We start from the raw sequence: 20,637 nt of genomic DNA on the forward strand, positions 1-20,637 counted from the left end.
GCTGGTGCTTTATCCACTTCGCCACCTAGCTGCCCTCTCCCTGGTGAGGTGATTCTTGCTATTATTATTCCCATTTTACAGATGAGGAAGTAGAGGCAGACAGAGAATTATTGAATTGGCCTGGTTTTGAACTCAGGTCTTCCTGACTCCCAAATCCAGTTCTCTATGCCACTTATTATTACTTATTGTTGTTGTTTTGGGGGAAATATGATTATGTCTCTCCAGCCAGGAAAAATAATGCTGTTATCTATCCTTATGTCAAACATGGAATTGTTCTTGTGCCCCCTAGGTGATGGAATTTTACTGCCAGTCTTGCGAGACTGCCATGTGTCGAGAGTGCACAGAAGGGGAGCATGCTGAACACCCCACCGTCCCACTCAAGGATGTGGTTGAGCAGCATAAAGCTTCCCTTCAAGTCCAGCTGGATGCTGTTAACAAAAGGTAAGCAGATATGTCTCCTTTTCCTTCCTGATTCACTGCCATGAGGGTGAGGTTTCCCTTCATCATCCATCTCAGCAGGACTGTCAACTAAAGTAGGTTAGTAGGGTCACGTTCCCCATCCAGGTTCTGCTATAACAGCATCCTTTTTCACTACTGCTCCCGGGAACAACCATGGATAGTGGCTTTCTAGCCTGTGCTGGAGGCAGGTCCTCTCTGTTGCAATCAGACCTAGTGGTGTAATGAACAGGAGTATTACTGTGCAACTTATTCATCGTGTGTAAAGATACAAAGTACAATCGAGGTGCGGGCTTACAAGGGAACAAAGAGATTCCTATCAGGATTGAGCCTCTCTTAAGTTATGGCCTGACACTCACCGTTGATTGTTGCTGGCTTTTGGGACTCAAGGTCTATCAGACTGAAATAGAAGAAGGCTGTGTTCTGCTTTGCACATGTCTATTTGCTTGGGGTGAGTCTCTAAACCTCTCTTCGCTTCAGTTTCCTCATCTGTAATATAAGTATTGTAATATCTGTAATATCTGTGCCTACCTCGCAAGTAAAGATGAAAGATTATGCATGTAAAAGTGCTTTGGGAATGTCAAAGCTCTATATACTGATGTTTATTGAAGTCAGAATAACCAAAGAAACAATTCAAACAATGCCTGTAATAATGGAAAGGCAAACAACATTGAAAAACAGCAGGATTCTCATTTTTCTTTTGAAATGGAGTGATGGAAGATGATATGATGAATGCCCCTAGAGTCAGAGGCCCTGGGTTCAAATCCCACCTCTGACACTACCTGAGTGACCTTGGACATTTAAATCACTTAAGCTCCCTGGGGCTCAACGTCTTCATCTGTAAAATGAAGAGGTTGGACTAAGTGGCTTCTGAGATCTGTGTCCCTGGTTGTTTAGTTGTGTCCAATTATTCATGACCCCATTTGGAATTTTCTTGGAAAAGATACTAGAGTGGTTTGCCATTTCCTTCCCCACTGAATTTTACAGATGAGGAAACTGTGGCAAACAGGGTTAAGTGACTTGTCCGGGGTTACACAGCTAGTAAATGCCTGAGGCCAGATTTGAATTCATGAAGACGAGTCTTTCCAATTCCAAGCCCAGTGCTTCTTCCACTGCACCACCTAGCTGCCCCTGTGAGCCTACAGTCCTATAAATACATGGAGAGTATTGGAAAATTGAGTCTGTAAAACACAGACACAGTGGGGGAAAGAGTAGTATTTCATACTTAAAATGATCTTGGAAATCTAGGAAAAGTAACCAGGTCTCTATCAATTCAAGGAGGCCTTTATGTTGTTAGATGAACCCATAATAGAACTAAAAATGACCTTAGAATTCAATCATCTGATCCAACCCCATCATTTTACAGATGAGGAAACTAAAATCAGAAGAGGTAAGTACCATAATATAGTAACTAGCAGAGCTGAGATTTGATCTCAGATCCTGTGAGTCATAATCCAGAGCTTCCCTCACTATACCACACTCTGCCTCTGCTTTATAATGCTTTTGATTATAATGGAATTTTACTCATGAAACATATTATTGCTACTTGAGCTTCAATTTGATTGTAGGTTCATTATTTACAAACATTCTGAAGAGAAAAATACCCAGCAAGGTAGCTAGTTTTCTTTTTTTTTTTTTTTTAAGGGAAAAGCTTTCAATTGTATTTTTTTCAATTAGCAAACATGTATTTTCTTTTCCCCACTACCTGCACCCCAACAATGGAAAAAAGTAATGAAAGAACAATTAAAAGCCTTATAACAAATAAGTGTGCTTAAGCAAAACAAATTCCCACATTGACCATGACCAGAAATATCCAATTCTGTATCTTGAATCCATTGCCTGTTGGTCATTCTTCATCATGAGTCCTCTTAGAAGGAGTTGGTCCGTGCATCATCATCATCATCATCATCATCATCATCATCATCATCATCATCATCATCATCATCTTCTTCTTCTTCTTCTTCTTCTTCTTCTTCTTCTTCTCCTTCTTCTCCTTCTTCTTTTTTGGTGAGGCAATTGGGGTTAAGTGACTTGCCCAGGGTCACACGGCTACTAAGTGTTAAGTGTCTGAGGCCAGATTTGAACTCAGGTACTCCTGAATCCAGGGCTGGTGCTCTATCCACTGCGCCACCTAGCTGCCCCGATCAGTGTTCTTCACTCTTTCAAAGGCATTTGTTTTTATATGTTGTTCTCTATATGCAGATGTCAGAAATAAAAATATAGGACTTTTCCTTTTGGTGAAGATATGAAGGCTTTATTCCATTCTTGCACAAATGGGTATACACTATAGAAGAGTGGCATGCTTTTGCCATAGCAAGCTTCCTTTTTTATCCCCAAACTTAACACAAAGGTCCCTCCCCTCTTTGCCTTATTGGTTGAGGGCTTGAGGTATACAATCTTCCCCAAATTTCTCTACATAGTCCCTTAACATGTCCCCCCTCCTGTTACATACCATGAATGTTTGAAAATGGCAGCAGTCTCTGCCTTTGGGGTGTTGGCAGTTAATATGCTTAAGCTAATTAAGCAAGCCCAGTACAAATTATCTTTAACCTTTGGCACAGTTGGACTAGCTAGACTGCTGGTCTTCAAGACCCCTTTCTATATCTACTTCTAGCCCCCTGCAAGACTTTCTTTTAGCCTTGAGGCCCCGTTCTGCAATTCTCTTTCCTTATCCAGACTCCCTCCCTATTTCTTTTTTCTGAGATAACAGCATTTTTTCTGGTGTGAAATTTTTTCTCTTCTCTCACAGAGAGTTTTCTTTTAGAGCTCAGGACTCATACAGAATGAGGTTCATTACTGATTCTTCCCCATATCAATAAAATCACAGGTCCAGAAAATCCTGATTACCCTGCCCCCCCAAAAAATCCATAATTCACATTTCTATAGCCTATAAGCTTTACATAGCTCTTTATGTACAGTCATGCTGAAAGACATAGGAGTGATTTCTCATTGTGTATCATGTTTGGAGAACTAGGGGGCAGCTAGGTGGCGCAGTGGATTGAGCACCATCCCTGGATTCAGGAGGACCTGAGTTCAAATCCAGCCTCAGACACTTAACACGTACTAGCTGTGTGATCCTGGGCAAGTCACTTAACCCCAATTGCCTCACAAAAAAAAAAAAAAAAAAGAAGGAAGGGAGATGGAGAACTAGCTACATTACAGTTTAGTGATGCCAGGCAATAAACATTTGCTAAGTGTGTGCTACTCCATGCCAGTCACTGTGCCAAGTGCTAAAGATATGAGAGGCAAAAGAAAGCCCTTGCCTTCAGGGTGCTCACAAACTAATGTTAGAACTTTAAGTTTTTAAAGGCAGCAATTTTGAGTTCTAAGTAGTAATCTTTCGTGATTTTCTTCCCCAGGCTCCCAGAGATAGACTCTGCGCTTCATTTCATATCTGAAATCATCCACCAGTTAACCAACCAAAAGGCTAGCATTGTAGATGACATCCATTCCACCTTTGATGAGCTCCAGAAGACTCTAAATGTGCGCAAGAGTGTGCTGCTCATGGAGCTGGAGGTGAATTATGGCCTTAAACATAAAGTAAGTTTTCAGGTCTTTGATTTGTTTTTTAATCGAGATTTATTTTTTTTAACCAAGTTTTTCAAGTAAATGCATGCTATCTGTGGGTCAGGAGTTTAACTTATTGGGATCCAAAAGTACAGAGAGATCCCCTAATGAATACTGAAGGTCATGCTGTACTTTGTGTACTTCATAAACTCTTCAGATGAGTGCTCAGGTATCTTTTTCCCCTTCTAGCACCTATAGAGATCTAGGATCTTAAGCACTAATTAATAGTAAATTATCTTTCTCTGTTCTCTCCACCCAACAGACAAGCACACACACAAATACATGCACATAGGAATATGTACATACACATCACTCTAATATATGAAAAAGAAAAGTTAGCTTCTCAGTCATTAGATTATTCTTTAATCTGAAGTAGTCTCTTCCTTGGCTAACACTTTTTTTTTTCTGATAAAAGCATTTTATTTTTTTCCGGTTACATGTAAAGATAGTTCTCAACATTTGTTTATACAAGCTTTCCAATTTCAGATTTTTCTCCCTCCCTCCCCCCTCCCCTGGACAGCAGGTAATCTGATATAGGTTATTTATATATATATATATATATATGTATATAATAACATTAAACATATTTCTGCATTAGTCATGTTATAAGAGAAGAATCAGAGCAATGAGGAAAAACCTCAAGATAGAAAAACGACAGCACCAAAACCAAAAGAAATTGTATGGTTCAATCAGCATCTATACTCCACAGTTTTGTTTTTTTTTTCTGGATTTGGAGATCCCCTTCCATCATGAGTCCCCTGGAACTCTCCTGTACCATTGCATTGGTGAGAAGAATCTAGTCCATCACAGCTGATCAACACACAATGTTGATGATACTGTGTACAATGTTCTTCTGGTTCTGCTCATCTCACTCATCATCAGTTCATGCAAGTCATTCCAGGTTTCTCTGAACTCCTCCTGCTCATTGTTTCTTATAGCACAATAGAATTCCATTACATTCATATACCACAACTTGTTCTTGGCTGACACTTTTTAAAAATTATTTTTACTAACATTTATTTAATCTCTCCCTACTACTATCCAGTCACAATGGAACAAGTAAAAATTAAAAATAAAAGCAAAACTATCATAATAAATACATGTAATCCCTCAAAACAAATTTCCACAGTTGCTATATTTAAATATGCATGTCTCACTCTGAATTTTAAGTTCCTCACCTCTTTGGCAGGAGGTGGGTAGTGTGAGTCATCTTTAGTCCTCTGGGATCCTGGTAGATCATTCCATTAATCAAAGTTCCAAAGCCTGACTATCACATCTTCAGTGTTTACTCACTGACGCCTACACCATTCCCTACAAAGAAGCTTGAGCCTGAGCATAGATAAGCGATTTCCATGCCTTCTAGTTTGCCTAAGAACAACAATAACAACAACAACAAAAACAAAACAAAACAAAAAAACCCAACAACAACCAGGAATTGAAAGTAAGTGGCATCTCTAGCCCAGAAAACCATTTTTGTTGGTGTTTTGTGTTTGTTTTGAGCTCTGCAATGCTGAGAAGAAGGGTCTAGAGTAATTGGTTTTTCAGATGTCAAGAGGATCCATTTACTTGCCAAGCTCTTTATAGTGAGGTGACCACCTGCTCACATCAAAACCCAGTGCCCTTTGAAATAGGTAAAGAGCAAGGAAAGGGGAGGAGGACTTCAAGGATTCTGAAGCCTTAAGGATTTTAGAGAATCAGGAAATCACAAAATAAGCATTTACTAAGTATTTATTACGCGTATTGCACTGTGCTAAGCACTGGTTGTAGAAAGAAAGACAAGAACTCACAGACAGTTCTCAAGGATCTCTTATTTTAATAGGAGAGACAACATGCAAATAATTGTGTACGTCCAAGATATAGATAGTATGAATGGAAGGTAATTTAGAGGGAAAGAACTAGCAGTGGAAGTATAAAGAGGTTGGAATATTTCTTTCTGTTAAAATCTTCTCTACTCCTTATAAACTTGCCCACATTAATTTGGCCAAGTCACTTATTCTCCCTGGGCCTCAGTTTCCTTATCTATAAGATAAAGGGGTTGTACTAAATATCCATTAAGGTTCCTTCCAGATCAAGATCCATGGTTTTATCATTCTGTGAACAGTGTCCTCTTTAAAGGGGAATTTGCCCCCAACATGTTAAATAAAAAACTTTTGTCTATATAACACAATGTAAAAGCCATCCAATGTACAGGTCAATACGCTTATCCTCATCTGTCAAAGGCATTACCACAAAGCCCCCTCTTTTCCCCCTTTCCTTTCTCCTTAGCTCTGTTGGGACCAACATTGTTTTGCTTGTTTGATATTGAAAAGCATTTTCTTCTTCTAAGGTCAAGTCTTATCCTTTCACTAACCAGGCATCTTGCTTTGCTGTAGGTCCTTCAGTCACAACTGGATACTCTGTTGGAGGGACAGGAGAACATCAAAAGTTGTAGCAACTTTACTGCTCAGGCCCTCAACCATGGTACCGAAACAGAAGTCTTGCTAGTGAAAAAACAGATGAGTGAAAAGCTCAACGAACTTGCCGATCAAGACTTCCCCTTGCAGCCCCGGGAAAATGATCAGCTGGATTTCATTGTAGAGACAGAAGGGCTTAAGAAATCTATTCACAACCTGGGAACTATCTTAACCACCAATGCTGTGGCCTCTGAGACAGTCGCTACAGGTGAAGGCCTGAGGCAGACAGTGATTGGACAGCCCATGTCAGTTACTATAACAACCAAGGACAAAGATGGAGAGCTGTGCAAATCTGGCAATGCCTATATCACTGCTGAACTGAGTACTCCTGATGGCAGTGTAGCAGATGGAGAAATACTTGATAATAAAAATGGTACTTATGAATTCTTGTATACTGTACAGAAGGAAGGAGATTTTACCCTCTCCCTGAGACTCTATGACCAGCACATTCGAGGTAGCCCATTTAAACTTAAAGTGATTCGTTCAGCAGATGTGTCTCCCACAACCGAAGGTGTCAAGAGGCGTGTAAAGTCCCCAGGAAGTGGTCATGTGAAACAAAAGGCTGTGAAAAGACCCGCAAGCATGTATAGCACTGGAAAGAGAAAAGAGAATCCCATTGAAGATGATTTGATTTTTCGTGTAGGTAAGGAAAATATGGAAGCTTACTGGTATAGACAGTGGGAAAAATTAATTTCTCTCTACTGATAGCTTAAGAAGAGTTATTACATGAAAGATTTATTGAAAGTTCGAACTTCCTGCTAATGTTGTAAAATACAACATTGTCCAATTACATGAGATTATGAAGTCTCTTCTAGATTTGTGTGTATCATGAAATTTTCTAGGTTTCTTGAGGACAAGGAATGCGATTTCTTCATTTATAATACTTGGCTTCTAAAAATTAACCCCAGTGTGATCCTGGATAAGTCACTTTGAGGAATTGAAATGAATATATGAAATTCAGAGCTGAATAGTAGCATTTTATTTTGGCTGTGCACTTCAGTGAGTTGAGTCTTAAATACAACCTGTAGCTATAGAGGAATAGAATTGGTGTGGACAGTGAAATGGCAGATAGTCCCAAAGTTTTATGAGTTTCAGCTTTATTGCCTGACCCATCTTTCATGAGAACTCTCAGATAGCCAAATTGACTGGCTTGAATTTCATGCCCATTCAAAGTCTGCAGTTAGAAGACCAGAAACTAAAAGGCAGGTAGGAGATAGAGAATTAATTAGCAAAGAGTGTGGATCATCAGCTCCCAGATAATTGAGAATGAATAATACAGTATATCTATCATTGACAAGTAGAAAACACAGTTTATTATTCAGGCCTCATACTATAGTTGAAAGAAAGATGCATTTGGAGTCAGAAGATCTTGGTTTGAATTCTGGCTCTGTAACTTAATACTTATGTGAGTGAGTCAGTCAGTGAGTGAGTGAATGAATGAATGAATGAAATGAGTGAGCTAGTGAAGGAGTGAAAATGAAATTTTTATCATTTGTCAAACACTGTGCTCCAAATATAAAAACAAGATAGTCCCTGCCCTCAAAGAATTTGGACTCTTAATAGTGGGAGATAACAAATACAGGGGTGTATTATCCAAGAAGAATATTTTGGGCTGAAAAGTCATGGGATGGTGAGTGGAGTCATTGGAGAATTGATTGATGTGCCTTTTATAATAGCAAGTATATAATTACATTCCAAAGCAGAAGGTGAAAATTGGAGGGATGAGAGGGAAGAGAAAGACAACTAGTCTTCCTTTTGCTTTTTCTTCTATTAATACAACCTCTTCCTTCTCCTCCTCCTCCTTCCTGTTTAGGATGCATAATCTATGCTTACTCTGAAATTCCCAATGACATCCATGGGACTTTTGTTTAAAAAAACTTGGCTTCTAAAAATTAAAACCAACATGACTCTGCATTTAGCCACTCTGGGCCTCCGTTACTTCCCTGGTAAAAAGAGGGAGCTGAAGTAGATGATCTAATTCTAAAAATCCCATGATTCCATCTGTTTCTCATTGTTAGTTGATTCTTGTGTCTTAATGGTTAAAGCTAAATCTTCATGAAGGCTGTGATGACACTAATTGTTTGATCTGTTCAGTAATGGAGGTGATGTAACAAATCCGTTGGAAGAGCAGCTGTTGGGGCTGGAGTAGTTAATTGCAGCTTGGGTGCACAGGTGGCTGAGATGTACAATCAATCAATCAACAAACATTCATTAGGCAGAGAGTGAAAGATTTTTTTTTAATCTTAATCATGAGCTATATCCTACATCCAGATTTCATCTTCTTCCTCCATGCTGTTGGAAGCTATTCACTGAGACGTAGGCACATGCAAAATGTTTCTGTACCGAATTTGCTGGGCTTGAAGAACAGCAGCTGTGTGTTGGCTACCTACATTTGCCTAGGGCTGTTAGGCACTCTAGAAAGATAACCCAGAACCTCTCTTTGCATTAGTTAGAAGTGAGAAAGCCTTTTGTCAGTATTCAGAACCCAGTTATCCCCAATGAGAACCATACAAAGAGATACCGATTTCACAAATAGTTAATCACCTCTGCCTTAGGACTCAATTGATTCCCACATTTAGCTCAACCTAATCATATGTTAATAATTGGTGCACAACATCTATAACCTATATCTGATTGCTTACCATCGCAGAGACGGGGGAAGAGATCCAATTTGAAACCCAAAACTTTAAATAAAAATGTTAATAAAACTTTAAAAATTAGTAGATGCACAGTAATAGGCAGCTCAGAGTTGTGCAAGAACACTATATAGCTATAGTGGTACATAGTAGGTGATTAATAAATATTTGTTGACTTGATTTGTAGTGTCACGGAAAGAGCACAGGATTTCTCAAAGGATCAAAGTTCAAGGCCCAGCTCTAGTAGTTATTAATTGGGTGACAAATTACTTCACTACTCTGATCCTTAGTTTCTTCATCTATAAAATGGGGATAGTTATATTTACCCTTCTTTCACCACAGGGCTTTTCTTACGCACAAATGAGATGATTGTATAAAGCCCTTTAGACAAGAAAGAACCGTATAAATAAATGTCATTTATATTTATTATCATTCTATTTAGAATGAATAGACCACGTGTACTCCAAAACTCTCCATGACATCAATGGGAGTGTTGGGTTTGTTTGAGTTCTTTCCAAGACAGAACTTGGCTACAAAATTTTGGGAACTTAGAATTTGATTCCTATCTGCTATGCCTTTTTACTGCTTTTGTTTTTTTAAAGAAGAGATACTTAATACTCTCCCCTTCTCCTTCTCAACCCTGAAAACCTAATTATGTTGCCTTTAATGAATGAATGATGATAGGGATCCAACACCATCTCAGAAAACTGCCTTGAAATGGAAATGTCTTAGCTAAAGTAACTTGAGCATCTGTGCAAGATAATAGGGCCTTGAAATGTCAGGAATTCTTTTCCTCCCTGTTCCAGTTTGCTGACTAGACACCATACAGTAGCTCTGTCAGCTCCTGAAGAAAGTCCCTGAACAAAAAGAAAAAACAGGAAGCTGTGGGAAGCTGTGAAATTGTAGTTAGATGCAATTTAAATATATAATTAATATGCTGCCTCCCTAGCTTCACAAAAAGGCTTTTGAATGGAAGTCTCCCTAGTAACAGACATTTGTACTCGAGTTTGCCTTTTAGTCTAAAATAGGGTTTGTAGAATCATTCAGGTTATTTAGGTTAGATTCAAATGACTAGAAAGGAGAAATTCTTTTTATCGTTTTTGTGGTTCTCCTTCCTAGCCTCATGTGGGTTACCCCACCCTAACACACACACACACACACACACACACACACACACACACACACACAAATTCTGTCCCTAGAATGGGCTATCCATTGTACCTCCTTTCCCCTTTGGAGATGGGGCACAAGAATAGTCATAGTGGCTGGGTCACAATAAGTAGCTAATAAATGCTTTTTTATTCATTTAAGAAAATAAAATAAAAGCTGAAAATATTCATAAGAGGAATGAAAGTTGAAGCAATGTTCTAAAAAAAAGGAATATAATGGTGAACCCAAAGAGTGATTATCCCAGTTTTAGAAATCAGATGTATTTTTTGTTGTGTTTTTTCGGGGGGGGGTTGGGCAATGAGGGTTAAGTGACTTGCCCAGGGTGACACAGCTAGTAAATGTCAAGTGTCTCTGAGGCCAGATTTGAACTCAGGTCCTCCTGAATCCAGGGCTGGTGCTCTATCCACTGCGCAAGCTAGCTGCCCCCAAGAAATCAGATGTTTTAAAGAACTCTTAGGTAAACCCATCCTGTGGTGATGTACAGAGCCCTTCAAAACATAGAAGAGGATGTAACAAAAAGTATTTATTAAGCATTTACTATGTGTCAAGCACAGTGCTAAGTGCTTAGTGGATACAAATAGAAATGAGATTGTTCCTGCTCTCAAGGAATTTATAGTCTAAAGGAGGTGTTACATCCATAGGAATATAACCCTGGGGTCCTAAAACTGGTCATTGGCATAAGACTCTTCTCATTGGTGCAGAGAGGGCAGAGGAGAGTCTTACACCAATTCCCAGGCTTGAGACCCAGGTTACAGGGCAGATGCAAAGGCCAGGCAGTACTTGGGTGGTTCAGGGCAGATGGCAGGGCCCAGAGGACATCTGAGTTCTTATCCTGGTTCTGCCATTTGCTGGCTGTATAACCTTGAGAAAGTCCTCAGTCTCAGTCAGCCTCAGTTTTCTCATCTGTATAATGAGGAATAGCCATAGGATTCATATAACAAGGCTATTTGGGCGATTGAATGAGATAACATATATTAACATTCTTTGTAAATGGTGAATCCTTATAGAAACAGGGAGTATTCTTGTTATAATTATCTAATACTTTCCTAGTCTATTTTTGCCATTTGAAGCCTGGATTTTTGCCTTTACCTTTGGAGAGATTATGGTTAATCTTTGAGTAAGGTTGGTCAGCTAGATTGGTCATTAGATTCATTTATAGATTCAGAGATCGCTAGAGTTGCAAGGTGGCTTAGAGGCCATCTGGTTCAACCTCATTATTTTAGAAATGAAGCCTAGAGATGTTCAGTGATTTGCTCAAGGGCCCACAGCTAATTCATGGTAGAAGAGAAATCTGTCCTTAGCTGATGAGCATTAGATCCACCCACAAGTTCCTTTTTGCTTGGTAGCTCATCATACTGTGACATAGCATGTTCTCCCTCATTCAAGTCTCTCCCCACTCCAATATATCTTCCAGTCAGTTGCCAGTAGGATTTTCCTAAAGTGTAGGTCTGCCCACGTTACTTCCTCCCCTCTCCCAAAATTCCATTGTCTCCCTACCTCCTTTCTTATCTCTGGAATCAGATATAAAGACCTCTGCCATTTAAAGCTCTCTACAATCTGGTCCCTTCTTACTTCTCCAGTCTTTTTACACTTTTACTCCCTTCCATGCCATCTATGACTTGGCTCCACTGGCTTTTTCACTGTTCCTTGCCCCCAAAGCTCCATATCCTACCTCCATGTCTTTTCCCTAACTATCCCCTACACCTGGAATACTTTCCCTCTTCATCTTCTTATGTTTCTGTTTTGGTTTTTTGGGTTGTTTTTGTTTTTGTTTTTTGCAGGGCAATGAGGGTTAAGTGACTTGCCCAGGGTCACACAGCTAGTAAGTGTCAAGTGTCTGAGGCCAGATTTGAACTCAGGTCTTCCTGAGTCCAGGGCCAGTGCTTTATCCACTGCGCCACCTAGCTGCCCCATCTTTTTATGTTTCTTTGGTTTCCTTCAAGACATTTCGAATCCCAGCTTCCACAGGAGGCAATTCCAAATCACCTGGCTGCTAGTGCCTTCCCTTTGAGATTATATCTACTTTGTATATATCATACATGTGCCTAGTTATTTTCATGTTTGTCTCCCCATAAGAATATAAGCCCTCAAAGACAGATACTATTTTTTCCTTTGTATTGGAATTCTTAGCACACTGCCTGGCATATAGCAAACAACTAATAAATTATTGCTAACTGATTAAGATGAAGCAATTCAAGAGAGTAACTTTATAATTTTAAGGGGACTATTGCCAGACTCCTTTAAAAATCAGCTTGGGCGGCTAGTTGGTGCAGTGGATAAAGCACCTGCCCTGCATTCAGGAGTACTTGAGTTCAAATCCAGCCTTAGACACTTGACACTTACTAGCTGTGTGATCCTGGGCAAGTCACTTAATCCCCATTGCCCGGCAAAACAAACAAACAAACAAAAAATAAATAAATAAATAAAATAAAAATCAACTTTAAAAGCATTTAGCATTCATCAAATCATTATTGGGATCTTTTAATGAACTCTTCTAAATGAGGTAAAACCTCAAAGGTTACCTGGGTAAAACCTATGGCAATTATATGTCACATTAACAAACTTCAGGAAAGAACACAGGTAAGTTCTAATGTATATTTAGGACTTTAAAAAGTGATTTGTCTAAGATTTTATAATTCTGTAGTTAGTTGAACTCAGACCTTTCAGAGTCCATGGATACCTCTCTCTCCTATCTATCTATCCATCCATCCATCCATCCATCCATCTATCATCTATCATCTATTTATCTACATCTATATACACACACGCACATCAGAAGTCATCTAGTACAGTTTGTTTATTTTATAGATGAGGAAACTGAGGTCCAGAGAAGTTAAGTGATTTGTTTGAGGTTACACTGGTAGTAAGTAGGATAATATAGATGAGTTATTGCAATGGTTTTGGTATGGCTTGCTCTGCATTTAATGGTTTAAATCCTGGCCACTGGCATTGCAGAGATTTGCTTAAACTAGATAGAAAAGGCCTAGAATCTGGAAAACCCCCATCCTCCAGCTACAAGGGACACTATTGTCTATTTTGGGGCAGAATGGGAAGCCTGTGTCTTGGTGCTCACTCCTCCCTCCTCCCTCCTCCTTCCTCCCTCCAAGATATTAGCTTAGTATCATGTCTACTATAGAACAGATACGTGCAGTCCATAGGTGTCATGTTCTTTTGGGGGTGCAAAATAAAAGCTACTTTCCCTGCTCACTTTGGGTGGGAAACGGTCCCACTGCAGACCAGAGGGTAATAGTTTAGCTGACAGAAGGGGACCAGCTTAGCTTCCTCCCACCAGATGTGTGTAAAAAACAATCACGAATAACTAGCAAACATGTTTTCATCCAGACAAGTAGTAAAACAGAAACCGGGGAAGTTATACATATGAGGGTGGACAATAGTATAGATAGAAGTAAATAGGTTCTTTGACTCAGGAGCAAGATAAAATTTCAACCAAGGAGAGAATAATTGCACCAGAGAAGTCTGCTCTTAGCAATCTATGGGGTTGCAGGCACTGGAAAACAAGCGACGTGTTTGGGGTTGATTTTCCCCATATATCTGTGGTTCTAGAGCTCCTTTAAGCCTTTCCAAAATTTGTTCTTTCTCTCTGTTATACTTCTCAAAAGCTCTCTCTCCATATAGTACACATTCTATAGTATCAGGGGTCCAGGAATCTCTCAACTAATCAGAAGTCATCTTTCTCTCCACAACACAAATCATCATATGCTGTCTTTCAAGTGACCTACAAATTTGCATGGGGTTGTCAGTGGGGCACAGTAGCAAGAAGTAAAACCCAACTCTTCTGACTCTAAATCTAGTATACTTTCCATTATCCATCACAGCCACGGCTCAGGATTATAACTCCACAGCAAAGTATTATTCCTAGCTTGGTTTGGCTAGAACAGAACATATTTTTATTTGTCCTTCAAGAATATACTGGCTCGGGGGCAGCTAGATGATACAGTGGATAGAGCACTGGCCCTGGAGTCAGGAGGACCTGAGTTCAAATCTGGCCTCAGACACGTAACACTGGCTGTGTGACCCTGGGCAAGTGACTTAACCCCAATTGCCTCACAAAAAAAAAAAAAAAAGAATATACTGGCTCAAGAATATATTCATTTTCAAAGACAATAGTGTGATTTTACTATACACTCGTATGTAATTGAAAACACTAATAAAAAGTGTCTCCATTATGAAATTGAGGATTAGAAGATACCAATAATGCCAGTCTTACCTATTCAGAAACTGGAACATAGATCTGGAAAGAAAAAGGAGGAGGGAATCTTGAAAATTAATTAAAGTTGTTGATGGTTTGTTGGACCAGGACCCAAATAATGATGATCTTTCCATCAGCACCTCCTCATTTTTTAATGAAAATTATATGGGAGATAAAAGAGGGCAGGCAGGTGGTACAGTGAATAGAGCACTGGGTTTGAAGTTAGGAAGACCCGAGTTCAAATCCATCCTTAGACACTTACTAGCTGTGTGACCATGTTTGCCTCAGTTTACTCATCTATAAAATGAACTAGAGAAGGAAATGGCAAACAACTCTATTATCTTAGCCAAGAAAACCCCAAATGGGGTCAGAAAGAGTTAGACATGACTGAACAACAACAAGAAGAGGGAATACCAAATAAGTAAACATGGTAATGTGACATTATCTATACTTTGGCTTCAAGCAAAAGTAATCATTTACTTCTAAAATCAGACATAACCTCACTGGTGTCTCAAAAAACAGTGCCTCCCCCCAACCCCCACCATTCTGAGGAGGGTTTTAAGCAGAGAGTGAATAGGATCCTTTTGTCCAGTTAAAGTGGCCTACAGACTAAAAATGTTTGAAAAATGTGAATTTAGTGCCTTTCCATTTTTCTTTATCCCTATCTCATTTTGTCTAATCCTTGATTGCTTCTCGAAAGCTTAGTTTCCTTAGGTCCCTTTCTTCTCTAGGTTTACAATCCTATGATCCTTTCTTTCACCCAACTCTTTGGTTTTTCTATTTTCTTTAGAATGCTTTTGTCAAAATACATTTTAATTCCCAAAAGTACTAGATATGCCACCATAGTCTTAAAAAATTAATTGAACAAGATTTTATTAGGCTCCTACTATATGTCAAGAACTGAAGATAAAAACTAAAAAATGGGGGCAGCTAGATGGCGCAGTGGATAGAGCACCGGCCCTGGATTCAGGAGTACCTGAGTTCAAATCCGGCCTCAGACACTTAACACTTACTAGCTGTGTGACCCTGGGCAAGTCACTTAACCCCAATTACCCCGCAAAAAAAAAAAAAAACTAACTAAGAAATGAAATAGTCCCTTACCTCAAGGAACATCCATTCTGCTTTTGAGGTTTGGGGAGTAAGGAGAGGATGCCACACTTATACAAATAAGTAAATAAAAGGGGAGGAGAACACTCATTTGGTGAGAACAGGAAAGGCACAATCTCTTTTATAGTTCTATTAATTTTTCCATGCCTCCTAAGAGTCAGTGCCTTTGAGAGTTGAAGCTAAAGCCAGTAGGACTAGACCAAAATATTCAAGGCTCCAAGGGCTGGCATGCCTTTGGCCCATGTGCCTGTGTCGTCAGACTAGCCAACTTCCATTAAGCAGGCATTGCTACCATACCTCCCACTCTGGTGCCCCGTGTCTGAGCAATGGCTCCTCTGTGTGATAGTCAACACAATAATATGCCCATTCTCATTAGTTGACAGCCTTTACCTATTATCATCTATCTAGAATTTAGCACTCCCTCACCCAGACCCTACACTTGAAAAGTAGAGACCAGAACATGGGCTCATCACTTTTGAATGCTTTTTCAGTACCTGGCATATTCGGTGGTTGGCACATAATGGATGCTTAATAAATGCCTGATGAGGGGCAGCTAGGTGGTGCAGTGGATAGAGCATTGGCCCTGGAGTCAGGAGTACCTGAGTTCAAATCCGGCCTCAGACACTTAACACTTACTAGCTGTGTGACCCTGGGCAAGTCACTTAACCCCAATTGCCTCACTAAAACAAACAAAAAAACAATATAAATAAATGCCTGATGATTGATTGACTGATTGATAGACTTAGAGCAGGAATGGAGCTACGGCATTAGACTTCGAGTCAGAAAGACATTGTTCAAATCCAGCTTCAGTTACTTAACCACCCATGAAACCTAAGAAAGTAACCCTTCCTATCTCTGCCTTCATATACGAGTGGCCTCCAATGCCCCTTTGAACTTTAATTCGATGATTCTCCTCATTTTACAGATGAAGAAGGAAATTGACAGCCAGAGAGGTAACTTGTCCAAGGTTATTCAGGTAGTAATTGGCTGAGTCCGCATTTGAATCTACGTCCTCTGACTTCAAATCCCTGTTCTTTCTCCTGCACAACAATGCCTCTCGTGAGAATTTACACAAAAATGGCTCTCTATGAGATGCAGCTACCTACTATGGGAATCCCATTAGAAATGCCTTCCAGGGGCAGCTAGGTGGCTCAGTGGATAGAGCACCGGCCCTGGAGTCAGGAGTACCTGAGTTCAAATCTGGCCTCAGACACTTAACACTTACTAGCTGTGTGACCCTGGGCAAGTCACTTAACCCCAACTGCCTTACCAAAAAAAAAAAAAATGCCTTCCATCTGGCCTGCTTCTTTTGAAACCAAATATGTCGATTATTTTTTCCATTTGACTATAATATGTATTTTGGTGAACTTAAGTTCTTCTCCCTTAACGACAATGTGAACAGGTTATTGGTTAACAGGGTTAGGGTTTTCTGCACAAAGTTGTGCTGCTACACAGTATTATGACTGGTCTGGCTCTCAGCAATCCCATCCCACCTTTAGCCTTAGCCTTACTCTGACCCTGGGACCAATCCAGCCTCTAATACAGAGGACATTAGGAGCAGACGGATTCAAAGTTCAGGTAACTCAATAATCTTGCTGTTGGTTCCTGACCTTTTAACCCATTCCTACCAACATGGTCCCACTGTTGCAGAGGGGACCCCTTTTGGCATTCTGGACGCCTCAGAATCATGATTGTTGTCTACATTCATAACCGAAGGAAATGATAAATTTCAGTTCAAGGTTAATAAAAATAAAACTGTAATTTTTTTCCCATTCCAGTTCCTAGTCCCCTAAAATCTGTCTACAGATCCCTAAAGCCCCCTTGCTCTGTTGCTTTCCTCTGTTGGTACGCTGACTTGTACCTCATTGCTCTGGAACTAAAACCTAACTTGTGTGTACCAGTCTCCCCAGGGTCAGGAACCCTGCCACAAATCACAGCCTTTCTGACTGAGTCTTTCACACTGGCCAAATACCCACCTCGACACTCAGATCATGCGTTTATAACTGGAAGGTGACCTTAGAGGCCATATGGTTCATCCTTCCTCCACCTCCCTTTTTTTTTTTTTTAAACAGGTTAATTATATCCTCAATGGGAACTGTCTTCTTGCTGTTTCCTGAGCATTAGTTCTTTTTTTTTTTTTGGTAAATAATAAACATTTTAATTTAAAGTTTTGAATCCCAAATTCAATCCTTCTTTACCTCCCTCTCCTCCCCCTTCCCTGAGATGGTAAGCAATGAGATATGGGTTATTCATGTGCAATTATATTAAACATTACCATATTAGTCATTTTATATAAGAAAACCTGAATAAAAGAAAAAAATGAAAGAAAGTGAAAAATAGCATGCTTCAGTCTGAGTTCAATCAATATCAGTTTTTTCTTTGAAAGTGGATAGTATGCTTTATCATTAGTCCTTTGGGATTGTCTTGGATCATTTTGTATCGCTGAGAATAGTTGAGTCTCAGTTCTTCATCAAACAATATTGCTATCTCTGTGCACGATATTATCCTGGTTCTGCTCACTTCACTATACGTCAGTTCATATAAGTCTTTCCAGGTCTTTCCGAAATCATCCTGCTTGTCATTTCTTAAAGCACAATAATAGTCCATCACCATCCCATACCTCAGCTTGTTTAGCCATTCCCCAGTTGGTGGACATTCCTTTGATTTCCAGTTCTTAGCCACCACAAAACAAGCTGGTATAAATATTTTTATACAAATAGGTCTTTTTCTTTTTTGGGGATCAAGCATCAGTTCTGACAGTGGTCCATATTAGGCCCCATTTCTGTTGTCCTTAGCTTGGAGGCAAAGTGGAGATAAATTCGACTCCCAGGTATCTCAACTAAATATGTTTTATTACATTAGGACTCTTTTTAGGAGTCTTACAAGTTACTTGAAAGTTGCCAGGACTGGCATACCTTTTTTTTTGCTCATTTATAAAGACCCACACCATTTTTCCCTTCCTTAAGGAAAGTATCAAACTTAGTCATTATACTTGTTGACAATCAATGAAGTTACAAAGTCCCAGTTTTCTTTCTTTGAACTGTGAAAAATGTTGCTTGCCTTTTGGCCTTGAAGCCCAGATACATGACTCCATCTTTTTTTTTTTTTTTAATTTTTTTTTTTTTTTGGTGAGGCTATTGGGGCTAAGTGACTTGCCCAGGGTCACACAGCTGGTAAGTGTCAAGTGTCTGAGGCTGGATTTGAACTCAGGTACTCCCGAATCCAGGGCCAGTGCTTTATCCACTGCACCATCTAGCTGCCCCTGACTCCATCTTTTTTAAGCAATGTTTCTTCTTTCCATGAAAAAAAATTTTTGAAGGGGGGAAGGCAATTGGGGTTAAGTGACTTACCCATAGTCACACATATATTAAGTATCTGAGGCTGAATTTGAACTCAGGCCCTCCTGACTTCAGGGCTGCCACCTAGCTTGCCCCTCCCCCCAAATATTTATGTTGTTCAATTGAAGGGGATCATTGGACATGCAATTTTTTTGCTAGAAAGAACTCCTGGGTGAGAAAGCTCCCTATATCAATGCAGGTCAGCATGTTCTTAGTTTCTGAAGGCACTGGAGAGGCAAGGTGACTTGCCCAGAGTCATACAACTGGTTAAATAACTGAAGCTGGAGTCGTACTTGTTCTTACTTATTCCAAGCCCAGTGCCCTCACTTTGTTCCAGCTCTAAGCCTATCATTCAGTCAATCAATGAACCATCAGGCATCTATGAAGCACATCTCAGATATGGGACTTGAATCCAGGTCTTCCTGACTGTCTCTCCAACTTACTGCCCACTACACCATGCTGGTGGCCCATGGGATAGAAGAGTCAGACCTGAGTTCAAATCTGACCTCAGACATTTACTAACTGTGTGACCCTGGGCAAGTAACTTCACCCTGTTTGTCTCAGTTTCCTCATCTATTGAATGAGCTGGAGAATGAAGTGGCAACCCACAGCAGTTTATCTTTGCCAAGAAAACCCCAGATAGGGTCATCAAGAGTTGGACACAATTGAACAACAACACCACCACCACCACTATGCTGCCTCTTACTCAAATCAATTAAAATGGCTTCTAAATATCTCTGAAATATAGCAAAAAGCTACTACTCTTTAAGGATCCTTGATTTTTTTTTCTCCTTGCTTCATTTTGTTTTCTGGCACTCTTTGTAGGAGTCCTTTGGTTGAATAAATTCCCTTATACTTTGCTTATTAACCTGAAGGAGACATTGTCAGGATAGCATTTATATATGTAGGAAGAAAATGTACTATTTGGATAATTACTATGTCAGTCCTTTAGAAATAATGCTCATAAATAAATCCACTTAAAAAAAACCCACCTCCACCTGGTGCTTTCATCTCTTATTTTCTGTGGCCTCACGTTTTGATAAATGGAGGCTGAGTCAGGTGTCCTATTTTTTCTTGTAAATGCTGTTGACAGCTCAGCTCCTCTTTCTGCTAAATGGTGAAAAATACTTGCCACTTATCTACCACTAGGAGGTCAGTGAGGATCAAGAAATTGGTATTGGCTGATTGCTCTCTGTTCCTCAGAGGGAAAATTGAATTTACTTTTTCTTATACAATAGCTCTTGGTTTTTGTACCTCACAGACAAATGAAAAAAGTAAGCCATCGTGAGTTCAGCACCCTGTAAAGTGAAACCACAGAGAAAAAAATCTGATTCCTAAAAAGGCAGGAAAGAGAGAAAGTGTTGTCCTTCTGCATTCAGGCAGAACCGGCATTTGTGGCTATCAGTAGGATTTTCTTACAAGCATCCAAAATCCCCTTTTTTCCCATAAAGACAGCATGGTGGTAGTGCAGGGCTTCTTAAAATTTTTTCTTTTGTAACCACCTTTCACTCGAGAAATTTTTATGCAACCCTAGGTATATAAGTGTATAAAATAGGTACTTTTACTGTTACCAAATTTTTCATGACCTCCACATTCAGTTACATGACCCTATATGGGGTTGTGATCCATAGTTTAAGAAGCTTTGGTGTAGGGGCAGCTAGGTGGCGCAGTGGATAAAGCGCCAGCCCTGGAGTCAGGAG

General features: G+C 39.7%; 1 protein-coding gene across 14 annotated transcripts in view; it reads left to right on the plus strand.

Annotated features, from left to right (window-relative positions):
* The window catches only part of TRIM2 (tripartite motif containing 2), a 208,958-nt gene that overhangs the window by 162,883 nt on the left and 25,438 nt on the right, over positions 1-20,637 (plus strand). For all 14 annotated transcript variants that reach the window (XM_043969497.1, XM_043969489.1, XM_043969493.1 and 11 more), the window contains 3 exons: positions 290-441; positions 3,816-3,996; positions 6,396-7,119. In XM_043969497.1, the coding sequence (XP_043825432.1) occupies positions 290-441; positions 3,816-3,996; positions 6,396-7,119 (1,057 nt within the window). The remainder of the gene's footprint in view (positions 1-289; positions 442-3,815; positions 3,997-6,395; positions 7,120-20,637) is intronic.

The sequence above is a fragment of the Dromiciops gliroides genome, chromosome 6 (genome assembly GCF_019393635.1).
Source record: "Dromiciops gliroides isolate mDroGli1 chromosome 6, mDroGli1.pri, whole genome shotgun sequence".
Classification (NCBI taxonomy): domain Eukaryota; kingdom Metazoa; phylum Chordata; class Mammalia; order Microbiotheria; family Microbiotheriidae; genus Dromiciops; species Dromiciops gliroides.